At 35.8% G+C, this 15,437-nt stretch overlaps 1 protein-coding gene across 1 annotated transcript; it reads right to left on the reverse strand.

The window, feature by feature from the left end:
- Positions 1-14,135: 14,135 nt before the first annotated feature.
- LOC145676639 (uncharacterized) lies at positions 14,136-15,041 on the reverse strand. Its single transcript, XM_081747475.1, has one exon. The coding sequence runs from the start codon at positions 15,039-15,041 to the stop codon at positions 14,136-14,138; it is 906 nt and encodes a 301-aa protein (XP_081603601.1).
- Positions 15,042-15,437: the final 396 nt, after the last annotated feature.

The following is a 15,437-nucleotide window of genomic DNA, read 5'->3' on the forward strand; positions in this document are numbered from 1 at the left end:
ATAATATCATAGTTATTGAAAAATAACAAGGAAAAGTACAAAATATTTTTTTTTTATTTGGTATAAAATTTCACTTACATCTCGTTCTCTGTTCAAGACAGTTTGTTGTGAGTTTCGTTTTGTTAAAATCTGAGTTCTGTTTGCAAAATTAAAGTCACAAACGACTATTTTGTGTTGAGCTTTTTACACAATTGTTAAATTTTATATTTATAGAATTTCCTCTTTCTTTATTCTTATATCGTATCAACATGCTTGAAATAGAAATGCTGTGTATAGCTTATTTAACTTTTAATCTCTCTTGAATTTTGTAAGGTAAAAATAGATACACACTTAGTGCGTTTGCACACGCCACCGACATTATCGGCCGATCCTCTGACATGCAAATGCTGTCGGCCAAGCCCCCGATATTGTCGGCGATATCGCAGACACCGATTTTCTCAGCGGCAATGTTTTCTTATGATTGGATGCACATGTGGCCGATAATGTCGGCCGTCCAGCGGGTTAGATGAAGAGAGTGAGTGACAAGGCTTTGTGTATTTTTTTTCGTTTCTTACTTTTGGAATTTTGTTGTTTTCATTTTTTCTATTACAATTGTATATTATTATTATTATTATCTTGTCCTATAATCAACTTCGGAACAGCTTATTATTTTTTCACAGTCTCTGTTTTGGAATAGCCAATTCCCGTTATTAAATAATAAATATGAAATGTGGGAAGTCTGAAGAGTACTGGTTTCCCTCTAAATAGCTATTACCAAATAGAATATAGGAAATTTAGATAACCAATTTCTTGATCATTTTCCACTTCTTTTTTTCATTTTTGTTCTTTCTCTCTCTCACACACACACACACTCTCTTTGATGGTATATATTTTTTTAAATCTACTAATGCATTTAAATTTTAATACATTCTGGAAATTAACTTAAGGGTAATTTTCAAAGTTTGATACACTGTGAACACAAGCATAAGAAAAAAAACTATTATTATTACTTCCTTTTATTTTCATCAAAATTGTGTGTAGATCAATTTTCCCGGTCCCACTCAATAAGCAATGATTGAATAGAGTATTTGTTGACAAGTCAAAGTAGAATTATTATTATTTTGAAACGAAACCAGACAAACACTCTTTGTAAAGCACCAATGACAAGTGACTCATTTGGCATTTTCTTGATTGTGATCTCAACAACAGGGATATGACTTCATACTCCATTTGTTGCAGATTTCTTCTCTCATTTCCAAAACTATCCCAAATCCCTCATTTTTTAAAAAGAATTTGTGGACTGGCAATTGAAAATAAAGACCAAGTATCCAAGTTTTCCCTCCCCCCTTTATACTGGGCTCGACCCCCTGATAGAGTTCTGCAGTTTAGCTACAGTGACTGGATGAAAAGGTTGTGCATTATTGCATTCTTACCTTTCTAGATTTGCTGAGAAAGTTAGAGATGGCAAAGAAATTTGAGTTGAGTTGAGTTTAACGTCCCGTTCAGCAGCGAGGCTATATGAGACGTGGACCTACTGATTAACGTGGAATCCGAACCACATGAGCTCCCACCGGGAATCAAACCCGGGCCTCCCACGCCAAAGGCGCGTACGCTAACTGCTTAGCCACGGATGAGCTCGGCAAAAAAATTTCCTTTAGATATTTTAACCCTTATTGAACTTGTGGAATGTAGACTTTGCATATGGGATAAAATAACAGACTCTTTCAAGAACAGAATAGAAAAGCAAAAAGCATGGCGAAAAGTTTATGTAAGCCTTGCCCAGGATTTTGAGTTCATGGACAAAAAGAAACGAGAAACGACAGGTATGCATTCAACAGCGCAAATCTGTAATATATATATAGCAATGATCAACATATTTCTGTAGTTGAGAAACAATGCTGTGGAGGATTCGGCGAGCAGAGTCGTCTTCAACATTGGGAGGCGGGCAGATTTGAGGCTTATTCTGAGTGGACATTAATTTCATCTCACTTTCCTTTCTGGCGACCGGACACAAATAATCAAATTTCTCCCCCAAAAACACATTTGAAATCGGATTATTGGGAACAATCCCCCAGTTCCAAGATTGGAGGGGACATGTCCCCTTCACCCTCCAACCCGGGATTTGCGCCAGTGTATGTATGGACCAATGTAAAACAAAATTACTAATTCGAATCTTATCATTTAATCTACTATGACATTAGTGTTAATTGCATGGAAAAGAAAATAATATATATACATACAATATGTAACACTTTTCAACAAAAATTAAAACTAATATAGTTTGCATTGTACCGCAGCATCAATTCTCATCGAAGCGAAAATAATATGTTTACGATATCTATTTAAAACGGCACTGATCTAAACATGTTTAGGCATAGGATTATTTTTTCTAAATTTTGTACCATCCTCCACACCGCTTCAGAACAATTTTTGTACTCCTTTGTTTTAAAAAGTAAATTTCCCGATTATTATTACTTTTATTTCTTTTCATATATGGAGAAGATTTTAGAAACACAGTGCAGAATATATATTGTGTGTGTCGCTTAGTTTGCTCATCACCGGAACGATATTGTCGGGGCTTTCACCGATATTGTCGGCAACGTGTGCAAAGTACGCCGACACCGATATTATCGGCGATTCGTCCGATTTTGTCGGTATCGTGTACAAACACGCTTACGTGTTCCTACCGAAATATATAATTGACAATTTTGTTCCACGAAATCTGTTACGTTTTCAGAACGTTATTACTAACATTATTATTATTAATATTTTACTAAAACACATTTGTCTTGAAAATTATTAATTATGTTGTACGTAAAGCAGGACAGTTCTATGATAGCAGGTGGACGCTAGAAAGAGCAAAGCCAACGAGAATAGAATCAAACCCGCTATGGTATGTTTCAAAATCAATCAAGGTTGCAAGTGTTTGTCGTTTGTAATTGCTATATGTAGCTATATATTTTATGAATTTATTAGGATGCCAAGCATGTATTGTTTTAAAAAAAAGACAGTGTTTAGGAAGCATAAACCTTCTTCCATAAACCTTTAGTCCTTACTACCTCCTCAATATATAGAGGTGTTCGTCGTCAATATACACTACCAAGTAGCATTTATTTAGTTCGGCAATGTCCAGCTGTCCCTGAATTTGGTAGTAGTAATCACTATTTTGTTTTAGTTTCAAGCTTCTAACTGGCTGACAAGTAAGAAAAATGCCCCTTTCCTCTTTCTTATTTCTTCTTGAACATCTTTGTTCCTGAGGGAAGGAACGCACTTGACTTCTACTAGTGCATTCTCTTCAACTACATACCCAGTAAATATGCAGATAACCCCAATTATAACATTAATTATTACTTTGTGACGATTAAGGTGTTGCATATGAAAAATTAGTAACCTCCCTATTTCAAATTTAGTCAAAAACTAAAATTTGTTCGACACTGTTTCAGGAGAAAAGACATAATTAAAGGCAATCTGCAACACTTCAATCAAATTAAACTCTCGTGAATTACAAATTATGGGCAATATTTTCCCTTGCAGTTCCAAAATCATAACTGCTTGAATTCATATTGGTACGAGAACTGGGTGTGAACGTTTGCACACAAACACATAAAGGTGTTATTGAAGAATGGAATACTAAATTATTTGTTGTATAACTACGCGTATTATAAAAATCGCCTTGTAAACGTTGAAGTTTATTCAGGAAAAACAATATATTTTTTTTAAATTTAGGCTTCTAAGATTTATGTAGAAGAACATATTTTGAAATTATTTCGAATTTTTTAATTATGATTTCATATATGCTAAGACATATTCTCTATCAAAACGAATCCAACGACCCCTTTGTTTAAATCGTTTAAGTAAGCTCCGGCTGTAGAAGATAACACATTAATATACATACATACATACATCTGTGAAACTTATTTTCCGCGTTGCCATATTTAGGTCATTCAAGCAAGATCCGAAATTCCCTTGCTGAGAATTTATGTAAATAGCAAGTCGCTATGTTTGCATACTTTTGATTATTTCATTCTTCGTTATATATTAAAGTGATGCAAAAAAAAGAAGAAGAAGAAGAAGAAGAAAAGGAAGAAAATAACAGAAAAACTGAAGTAGAATACAAATCTAAATACAGGAGAAGAAATGAAGATACGCAATGCCTTGCCACTCACTCACTGTAGCTAGATCGAAGAAATCTATCAGCAAGGCGACTCCGGCATTACCGGCAAAATTATTGGGATGCTTTACTTGTGATGCCTCTCGAAAGCCTCTGTAAAATCATGATACCCTCTCCCCGTGATATATGATGTTCCTTACTGCAAACTTTTTTATGCTTACACTGTTCGTTTCATGCAAAAGGTTTATGACAGAGAAATAAATGTGGAAAACTTAGTAAATAAAAAATAACTAAAAATCAATGGTAAAATGGAAAAACATCCCTAATAGTAAGGAATCGTGAAATAATATTTATAAAGTATTGAAATTTCATTTGTTTCTGGATGTAAAATATTTATTGAATATTGAAAACCGGCCTATTTTTGACCACAGATTGAACATTTATTAAATATTGAAATTATGTTACTATAAATATTCTATGAATGGTTATTAAACCAAAAATATATTGTTTTTAAGTAGAACATTGTAATTTAATATTACATAAATCTTTATCAAACATTGCTTTTCAAATATTCACTGAATCACTAACATGAAACATTTACACAATATTTCTAGTGTAAATATTTACATAATATCAAAAGAAAAACATTTATGGAATTTTTGCACTAAAATATGTTTTGGTATTTTGTGCACTAGAATATGGCGTGTGAAATAGACACACAATACCATTCCCAAGGAAGTTGCTGCTTCCTTGTTGTGTGTCCAAAGCATATTTCCGTTAGATAAAGCATAAATATAAACAGGGTCCTACATCAGTTAAATGCCAACTCGGACCCTTAGAAGTACCAATAAAATTTTAAATTCTCCGTAGGAAAAAGGGGGGCGGGGTGGCTCAGTGGTAGAGCGTTCACCTCTGGTGCTTGAGGTCCCGGGTTCGATCCCAGCCCCCGCCAAGTAAAATTTGTGGTGGACAAACACCGTGCTCGTGGGTTTTCTCGGGGTTCTCCCGTTTCCTCCCACTTTCTTCATTCCACCATTTCACTCATCTCTCATAATCACCGTCTGCTTTAGCCTAATCGGCATAACCGTGGGACGTAAAACTCAAAGATTTCATTTCTCCGTAGGAAAAAGTTCCAAGTTACGTCACTGTTTACAAATTTGGTTATTAGGAATCTATAAAAGGCATGGGTGATGATAACCAAATTAATTTAAGATTTTATGACCGAATTGTTTGTAATAATTTATATACGAGGATCCAGGCATCGTAGAAGCATGCAATATCGTATGTGTAGTTCTGCATATCTGTATAGATCGAGGTCCACAGTGGATGCCCCTGCCGACTATACCTATTGATTATAAAGGGATTGAACAACTTTTTTCGGTTAACTGTACCCCACCAGGAATCGAACCCAGGACCATGGGCACCGAAGGCAAACGCTTTAGTTATTAGACCAAGTGAGGATCCTACTGTATACTTTGTGGTTGAAATTAGAAGGAAGAGAGAGGATCGCTCGCGTCTACGATACATAGGATCATTCAATGTTTCATTTATTGCACAGAGGCCATTTTATATTATAATGCCAACGCAGAAAGTATGAAAAAAGCCAGGCAGAATAAAGGTAGCATTGCCAGCAAAGTACAGCATTGCCAGAGTGTACGATAATTATCAAAACAGATAATTTTGTGCTCACTGATTATAGAACGTACCATAATTTTAAAATTGGGTAGTGGAATATACAATTTCCTCTGGTACGAGTGCGTACTTTCTTTGTGCATACGGAAGACTGTTTGTGTGGAGATAGATAGAAAAAATAATGAAACGAAAGAGCGAACAAAATGACACTTTTCTCTTTGGATCCATCCGCTTTGGCAAACAAATATCAGGCCAGGAAGTTGTCCATAAAATCGCAATGAAACTCGATTCTCTCTCTCTCTCTCTCTCTCTCACTCTCTCTCTCTCTGTTTTTCTGTGAAGGGAACATGTGTAGCGTTGTTCTTTCCTGTACCTCTGCACAAGAAACAGAGAGCAGGCTTTCTGTTAAATTGAATAGAACAGCGGTACTTCAAATATTGCGAATGGACGTTCCTAACTGATTTTTCACTTTCTCGAATGATTACCGTCGAATTGTACATATCCCTGCGCAAAGTTTGTATGTGTGCATAAGTCACTGCTCTGAAATCTTTCCTGCTGTTTATCTTAATGGAAACTGGGAACGCGGCGTATAATATGTAGTAATGTATGTTGTATGTGTTAAAGTGACCTGCTAGGAGTAAGATTGTAATTCCTGGAATAAACTAGACGATGGGACATGACAGCTATTGTCACGGTTGAGATGTAAGAATATAAAAATAGCTCGTGCCGGCAGGGTCAGAAACAAGAGAATGTCATCCCCCCCCACCTACCCCAGTTGGGAAGGAGACCGAGGTGTTTGGAATCCTGGCTAAGATAATTGCCGCTAGTCTAAATTGTGTATCAGCTAGTACAGAAAATGTACTGGAAAAGGTAAAGGTATTGTGGTTATCAAATTTCATCCCTTCACTTCAGCTGTTGCTTTTGGCAATGAGATAATATCGAGTTCGCAAAAGGAAGTCTGCAAACGGGAACAGCTCTTCAATCTTCTCTTTCGTGGTCAATAAACCCCCACTCCCATTAGCAGTGACCTTCACAAAAGACTATTTCTGCTTCAGAAGAAAAATAAAATTGGTTGCTTTGTCCATTCATCTGTAAAAGCTTTCAGGAATGTTTCGGAGCTCATTTGGGTGTTTCATATGAACATATTTCGCGAAAAATTCACACAGCCAGGAGTGGAAGCGGAAACTATTGAAAGCAATGTTGTTGGCGGGAGGTGTTCCCAATCTCCACAGAATGTATACTAACAAAAATTATATTACTTGTGCTCATAAAAGAATGCCAAGTTGAACTATTGATTTTATGTTTAGCGTCCCTTTGAGCAGCGAGGCTGCATGAGACGTAGATATATTACTCCTGAAATCCGAAGATTATCGTTCAATGCACTCCCACCGGGAATCGAACACGGGATCCCGTTCACGTCGCACATAATAGCCATTAGACCAGCAGGGAGGGTCTCCCCAAATAGAACGTGGATAGCAAACAAAACGATTCATTTCCCATCTCTACAGTGATTAGTAGGGTGAAATAACAACTTACAAACATTATTTTGAAAAGAATGTGGTTAGTTGAATATACAGATAAAATATTCGTCGGCTTCAACCCTAGATCTCCCAGTTTGTTCGGTTTACGGCCTCTCAGTTCATGAGCCTAGAACCATATTTAATTTCATTTGGGGCTTTCCTTTGGGGCTTCGCCCTCAGCCACCCTTATCCGTTTTGATCGGCCAATGGCCTTGCATCTGATAAACTTGCAAGCACACCGAATTTCATTTCAGATCCGGAAATTCGTTCCGTGTACGGCCTCGCATCTCATTAGACGTTTACTCGACCTCATAATCCTGCAAGCATATTAAATTTCAGTTATAGTTGCCAAAGGATTAGCTCCAACCCAGGTTTACAGGTTGAGTCAGGTTGAGTACGTGGGGGCTTTGCCCTCAGATCCAGGGGCGTAAATAAGGGCACCGTAGACCCTGCATAGCGGGCGGTCTCAAGCCATCAGGGGCCCCCAAATCCCGAAGTGGGAAGTAGGGTAGGGGGCACACTCCACCCTGTCTGCGGGAGTGCTCCCAAGCCTTTAGTTACGCCACTGCTCAGATCCCCTACATTTGCTCTGCCTACGATGCTTCATATCATACACCTGCACGTTTCCCGAATTTTTGTTCAAATTCCAAGTTTCATGTCTCTAACATGGCGGGGTTCCGAGATTTGAACATCTTTTCTTCCCGCCTCTTTTCTTTCCTTCTGGGTTATATTAAAAAAAAAGCACTGAAATACGTACTACATTATTTTAAATAAGAATTCAAATACGAAATTCTATGTTTCTAACCCTCAGAGTTTCCGAGATTTGACAAGAAACGAATTGAAGCTCCCATTTTACTTTCCTTTTCTCCCCTTCCTATTTTCCTTTCTCTTCCGCTATTTTCCTTTTCTTCCTTCCTCTCCGTCCCATCTAAACATCACAAAACGCTAAAAACATGTCAAATGATTTTCAATGAGAAATGCAAATATCAAATTTAAAGTATCTAACGTCACGAGATTCGGTAATATTTCCATTTTATTAAAATATTCCTCTCACCATTTCCCCTCTTTCCTTGTCGCATTTCCAAAAAATCATTCCTTAGTGGTACTCTACGTTACAAATCCTATGTATTGTCCTAATTTTTTTATTTTGACTTCTATATGGTTTAGTTTTTAATTCCTTCCTATATAACTCACTAAATTTGTTCACCACTCTAGAAGCTACATTGTATAAGTGCACATATCCTCTTTTGCTCCACCCTCCGTCCACGTATACAGTTGTCCATGGTATACCATCTGGATCTACATGGCCCTTTTCAATCGCTAATCTTCTTTCTTCCTCTCCAGCTTCTTTCATCTGACTCCAAAGAGAATATGTCCACACCTACAAAATATATACATTGTTTTAGAAAACATGACACATCATTATTTTGTTCTATTTTTCATTCATTACAAATCTCATTACCCATTTACTTTCTACTTCGAGTGATGTCAATAACGAACAAGATAAATTTCCCTCCCTAGTCATCGAGAATGTGACTCAGTTTATCTATGATTGTGCAGAGACTATACAGATAAATAGTTATTTTTTGTCTCTGTGTGCTTTGTCTGGTATGTATTGTAAGAACTAGCAACGTTCAGAAAATATCAGTTTGAATTTTACTTTGTATAAACTGTAAATAGCGACTGAGGCTTCACCTCTTGACTCCCACATATGCTCACTCTACGATCTCGCATCTATAAAACATAAAATCATCAATGTTTGGTTAGCCTATGGCCCCGCACCTTATGTCCCTGCAAGAGTGCTGAATTACAGTCGAAATACCGGAGGATTTGTTGCAGAACGGTTTCTAAAACTATTTCCTTGTGGCCAAATAGCGTTCTCGCTTGCTGTGTGGGAGATTCGGGTAATATTTCGTGAAAGATCAATGGTTTAGATTTCACGTTAATTTAGATTAAAGTCTCGTATGGCTCCGGTGCGCAACCATCTCATCACACACACCATAAAGTATTCTTGACAATGTCAATATGAAAATTCCACTAGAGCAGCAAAACGAGTGTGATCCACAATTCGTTATATGGCGGTTTAGGTAGGTTGAGGATCATAACGAGACTACGCTTAGCTCGCAGAGTGGTGCAAACTCCGAAAACGTAATCAAAAACCCCTAAATCGAAGTTTCAACTTTGATACGCCTCCAAATAGATAGGTTAGATTAGTATTTTAACCATTAGGAACCCGGTTTTGTGGGTCAGATGCATATACCGGCTATATATATATATATATACGTATATTAGGGTGGTCCTTAATTTTTGATTTCCTAATTTCTTTGGACTCACTCCCTAAGATGGTTCCATATGGGACTAAATTAAGGAAGGAGAAAAATTACCTTCATTGAATAATATTAAATGGTGCCCCAAGCGACCTAAAATTTTGAATCCGATTACAGTACATAATATATGGGAAAAATCTGGAATAAAATATTGTAATTTTGAAACAGCTTAAGGGAACGCAAAAATACCCTGGATAATGGAACTAGAGGAAGAAACACACCTAATGTTGTATAGTATTGTCACAGCGGCCATCTTGAAGTCCGCCATCTTGGATTCAGATCAAAATTTTCAAATAGGAAGAGGGTCATGTGATAGATCGTTTCGAGGTGGCGTTTCGCAAGAAACACAAATCTGGCTCTAGTTAGATTTAGTCGTCTAAGAATTATTATCTGTGAAAATATTTATCTTTTTCACAAGTAATAACTCTTACACAACTAAATGTAAAGACATTAGTTTGGCTCGAAAAGAACAAGACGGATATGCGCGGCTTCATTAGAAAGAGGACCACAAAAGAAAAATGCACTTCTCAAAATGATTTTTATGAATTTTACACCAAAATACACGGAGGTAAACATTTCAAGAAATGAAGAGGAAAACCCAGTTGAGTATGTAAGATAAAATGTAAATGTGTGCCTGTGTGCGCTCGAACCCTACAAGAGATGTAAAAGGGGAAAAACTAATTTTAAAACTCCAAGACAGGTTGCTGCTCTTGATCGATACAAGTCCACTGATAGAACGAGAATACATATTCTGACAGCGACGGTAGAAACATTAGGTCATAGTAATAAATATGCATCGATGCTGAGAGAAAATCCGTAGAGAAGTTGCATAAGACCACAAAAACAATTTCGGAGTGCATCAAGTGCGTTAGTTGTGCAATGAGACGGAAAACTACTGCCGAATTTGACTGGTAGAGAGACTATCGACGGGTTATCAGTATTTATTACAGGATGTGCTCATGAGAGGCTAATTGGTGTTTTCACTTTGTCATCATGAAGAGGAGCACGAACATATTATTTCTACTACAGTTCATTATTTTGAAGAATGGAACTTGGTAAAGTTCGTGCAGGCAGTTTGTTGTCACACTATTCCCTGCAATGAACTGTGCTTTCATTCTGCTAGAGCAGATGCTCCAAAATGATCTTCCATACCTTCTTTGTAGACATTACATTTATGAATTGGTTTTAAAATGTGTATTTGACAAGTGTTGTGTTTCGTTTGCATCTCGACCGGACGTTCCCCTATTTAAGCATTTTCAGAACGATTGGTCTAAAATAAATTGTACTAACTTTATTCCAGAAATGATGATGATAATGACGCAAGGAACAACATTTCAGATGTAAGAAATGAAGTATTGAATTTTGCTATCAAACTTGTAGAAGCAGGACACCACAGAGAAGATTACAGTAAATTTTTAGAACTGATATTTTTGGGTGGCATACCTCCTCGAAGCGTTTTCTTTCGCTTGCCTGGAGCAATTCACCATGGAAGGTAGATGGGAAAAACAATATACGTTTTAAAAATATTTCTCTTTCGGCAACATTTTCGTTTAACGAATCAAATATAAATGGGTCTTCGGAATGCATGAATTTTTCTGATACGACTATATGTCCAAGCTTGATTTAAATGTGATCAAGTATCCCATTCACCATTACAAGGCCTGCAATTTTTGAAAGCTTTGTACAGTTATAGGCAAATAGATAATGAATTATCTGAAGTTGCTCTTTCTAAATTTTCTCGGTATCTCTGGTACTTGAAGGAGGAATACGTAGCATTGGAGTTTTTTGATGATGAAGTTAACATAGTGGAAAAACAAAAATTGGTTGAAAGAATTAAAGCTGTAAGGAGAGACCGTGAAGGAGCAAAGAGGCTTGACGCAAGGATAATATCATAAAAATTCTTGCGAAAAGAGAAATCAGTGATTTTGATACAACAAACAATTTTTTTCTCGTGAGATTTAAAATACCCAAAGGGTTTCTTGAGTGTGATCCGATTTCATGGTCAGATAACAATGACTATGTTCAAGGAAAGACAATAGTTAAATTAATCTCCGTAATAGACCATGCAGGAGAAAGATGAGTGAAACTAACAGAAGATTACAACATCGTTTTTACGAAAAGTGAGTATCAGAAAAAGTTTATTTTGCACACTGTAGTGAATTCTCATAGATAATCTTTTCCTAGATGTGACAAAAATGAACTGTGTAGTATATAAGATTGAAAACCTATTGGAAACTTACCCCAAAGCTACAGTACTACATAAAAAAGGGATATTTCAATTTCTTCCATGTTAAATTTTTTCTCTTTCCTCATAGTGGTCTATGAATCATGTTGATGGAAAAACTTATTGGTAGTTCATGGGGAAACAAAGATTTAACTTTCTGTAGCAGTTTGTTTTCAGTTTATGTAAAACACTTCCAAAATTGTTACAAATCTGTGGTCCCTAACTACAATAAAATAACATTACATCGAAGCATTTCGTTTTTCACATTTAATAACTCATACAAGATTATTGGTAGCTTGAAAATAATACGAGATTTGTGTTTCTGGGAAAACGCCACCTCAAAATGATTTGTAACATGACCCTCTTCCTATTTGAAAATTTTGACCTGAATTCAAGATGGCGGACTTCAAGATGGCCGCCAAAATAATGCTATACAAAATTAGGTTGGTCATTTTCTCTAGTCACATTATCCAAGATATCTTTCCAACCGGGGGAGAGCAGCGGTCAAGGCCCTTCTCCCAAACGGCGACCTACACGTGCTGTTGGGTCCGGGAAGAGATACTGAGTATCTCAGTGTGTACACAGAAAAAAGAGCCTTGTTTGCAAGTAACAAAAAAAGAATTGTTGGTAAACAAGCAAGTTTATTTAAATAGGGACCAAACAAATGATTGTTTCTGACACTGATATCAGTTTATTTAAAAGTGCGTGTTTACCAGCAATGGGAAGCTTGTTTACAGAACCTAAAAATCGGTTTGTTTACTGTATGCAAACGACGGACTTTGTATCTATTTAACAAACTGCTGTTTGTTTGTAGGTAACAAACGTTTGTGACGGGACACCAAATGCCATTTAAACAAATGTTTGTTTAAAAGTGACTTCTGTGATTTGTTTGTCAGAACAAAATGAATCAAAAATCACTGGAATCGCCGCAGATTCTACTCTAAGTGATAAATTACTTCAATATATTATGATTTCCATTTTTTATAAATGATACAACATTTTCTGAAGGAAATATATGCATAAATTGCCAATTTTGGTTATATCTTTATTTATATCATTTATAGAAAATAATCAGTAACATATTGAAGAAAATCATCACTTAAAGTAGAATCTGCGTGACATAATAATTAAGAACTATTTGTGCTATTGCCATTGTTTGTTACATAATACAATTTGTTCTATTATAGAAGGGGAATTTACCACCTGACAAGTCATAAACATAGATCAGTCACAAGCATACGTTGCTTCATTGCAGTATATATATATATGCAGGGATTCAGGCTTCAAACCCCTTCGGAAACTTCGTAAATCTTTTAAAATATTTTACCTTGTGTTTTGTCTTCACCAGATAAGCACTGACAGAAAGTTAACCAAATTCAGACCTAAATATTTCTGGATGTGCACTTTCCTACAATCAAAATACTTTATTATGAAATACAATGGAAGCGAGTTTTGTGGTGCAGGAACACCATGTGCGTGAGTTTTCTAAGTCCTCCAGTTTTTACTTCCTTCACACCATCTTTTTTATCCAATTCATCATCGTCGTCTTGTTGGCCTCAGTGCATAATCGTCGGCCGTTGAAAAAAAAGTCAATTTAACGTTCTTACCTGTGGAACACCAAGATGCGTATCACACCTAGAACTTACCGTTATTTTCAAGCAGCCACAAAGAACAAAATAATTTAAAATGAATTTCATAGCACTTAAAAACCTTAAAATATTGAAGGTCGGAGGAAAATGAGACCCTATTGAAAAAATGTTATAATTTCTGTTAACATTAATATATTTTCATGGCACAAAATGTATTTTACTTCATAAGTTGTAGAAAAATTTAACCACATTCTTATGTTTATTGTTAATAAATAAAAAAAATAAAAAGATAACGCTTCTAGAACTGGGGGCGAGCAAAGATAATAGAAGGTTTGTGCTAAACCAAAAACGCGGTCTTTTTACATATAGAGCAGGTTACTGAGTCAAAGTGTTAAAAAAGTAAATATAACTGAATGTCAACCAGGTTGAGTGCAATGAAAATACATATACCTTACTGAATATTCATTAGAGAAATTCAACAATTTTCAATAGGAAATCTGATAGCAAATACTAAATAAAAAAATGTGAAAGTGATACATTTCAAGAACTTTATTTAGAACACACAAAATATCAGTTACGGACACTTTTTTGAAGTTCTACAAAAAAAATTACTTAATCTTATTACAGAAGACCACAATGAAAGTAGCCACGTTTCTTCAGAACCCCGTAAATTCTCTTTTATTGTATTTGGTATTATCTTCCTACCATTTGTGAAACAGAATTTTGAACTTTTATAAAAAAATGCGTTTCACACTAACAAAGGCTTCCATCTGGACAAGATATCTTCAACAAAGGATATGGAGATATAAGTTTATTCATTTCTATAAACAAATAGCTTTTTTCTTCCGTAATAACATAAGTATGATTGTGCCTATAGAAATATTCGGTAGTATACTTTTTGATTATGAGATACAAAATATCATCAGAACACATAATGGCACATATTTCACCGAAAACATGACAGTTATCTTCAACTGAAAAACACACCATCATACACTTTTTGTATAAAGTTCCACTAACTTTGACCCATGGCGTTACATAACACTCCTTATTCATTATTGAGATACGTTCTTGAAGGTTGTAGGTACGTTGCAAGTCAAGAAATGTTTTCTTCTCTCCAGGTCCAAATATAATTTCACGGATTAAAGATCTCATAGTCATAAACCGTTTGAGATTTTGAAGTTGATTTTTCAATGATAAGGTGTACGTAATATTTTTTCTACAAGAGGTAACAGTAGCAAAAGTTTTCAGCAATTTATGTTTTGACTCAAACCGCATAGACCACAAGAGAAGAAGTGGACCAGACATTTTCATGATCAAGGGATAATGTAACATGTGGTGGTGCTTAGGCTTCAATGAATGTCCATACATCTCTATATATAGCTCGTGGTGTTCTAATATTAAGTTTTCCAAAAGCAATTCACAACCTTTTTGATAACCACTACATGTTATTATGTCAATGATTTGCCTCAAAAGCAAGTACAGTTCCCACACTTCATCATTACAAGGAATTAAGTCACCAATAAACAAACCAAGGTACCGCACCAAGCAGAGCATCTGCGAAGCATTCATACGTAGAAAGCCTTTTGTCAACTGTTCTGCTGATATTTTTGGAGGTTTATTGCTGCTTTCTATATCCCCATAATCAAAGAACTGCATTCTTCTATCTAATAAATCTAATGTAAATAAATGTCTATCCGTTACGTAGTACCTTAAGATGTAAGATAATTCTTAATTACATACACCCTCTAGGACATCGTGCATTATATCTACCGCATAATTTTCAACCAAATGGAAATTTGGTATTTGATTCCAAATACATTCACTTTTTACACCTGTTTCACTTACATTATTCAGTAATACAGCATTTTCGTAATCATTCTTGGTTCTGCGCATGGCAATAGCAACATTTGTACTAGAAATCAAATCATTACGGTGAATTTTACAAAACCTGCATGGATAATTAGCGGAAAATGATTCTGTGAAACCTAGAATAGAATGCAGACCTAGATTATCTCCAAGGATCGCACGGAAAATGAAGTACACTTTTTGTGA

This window comes from Thermobia domestica, unplaced genomic scaffold, assembly GCF_964235325.1.
Source record: "Thermobia domestica unplaced genomic scaffold, izTheDome1.hap1.1 HAP1_SCAFFOLD_257, whole genome shotgun sequence".
NCBI lineage: Eukaryota > Metazoa > Arthropoda > Insecta > Zygentoma > Lepismatidae > Thermobia > Thermobia domestica.

Coding starts and splice junctions, on each gene's coding strand:
- LOC145676639 (XM_081747475.1), bottom strand. CDS start 15,041: ATGCAGTTCTTTGATTATGGGGATATAGAAAGCAGCAATAAACCTCCA.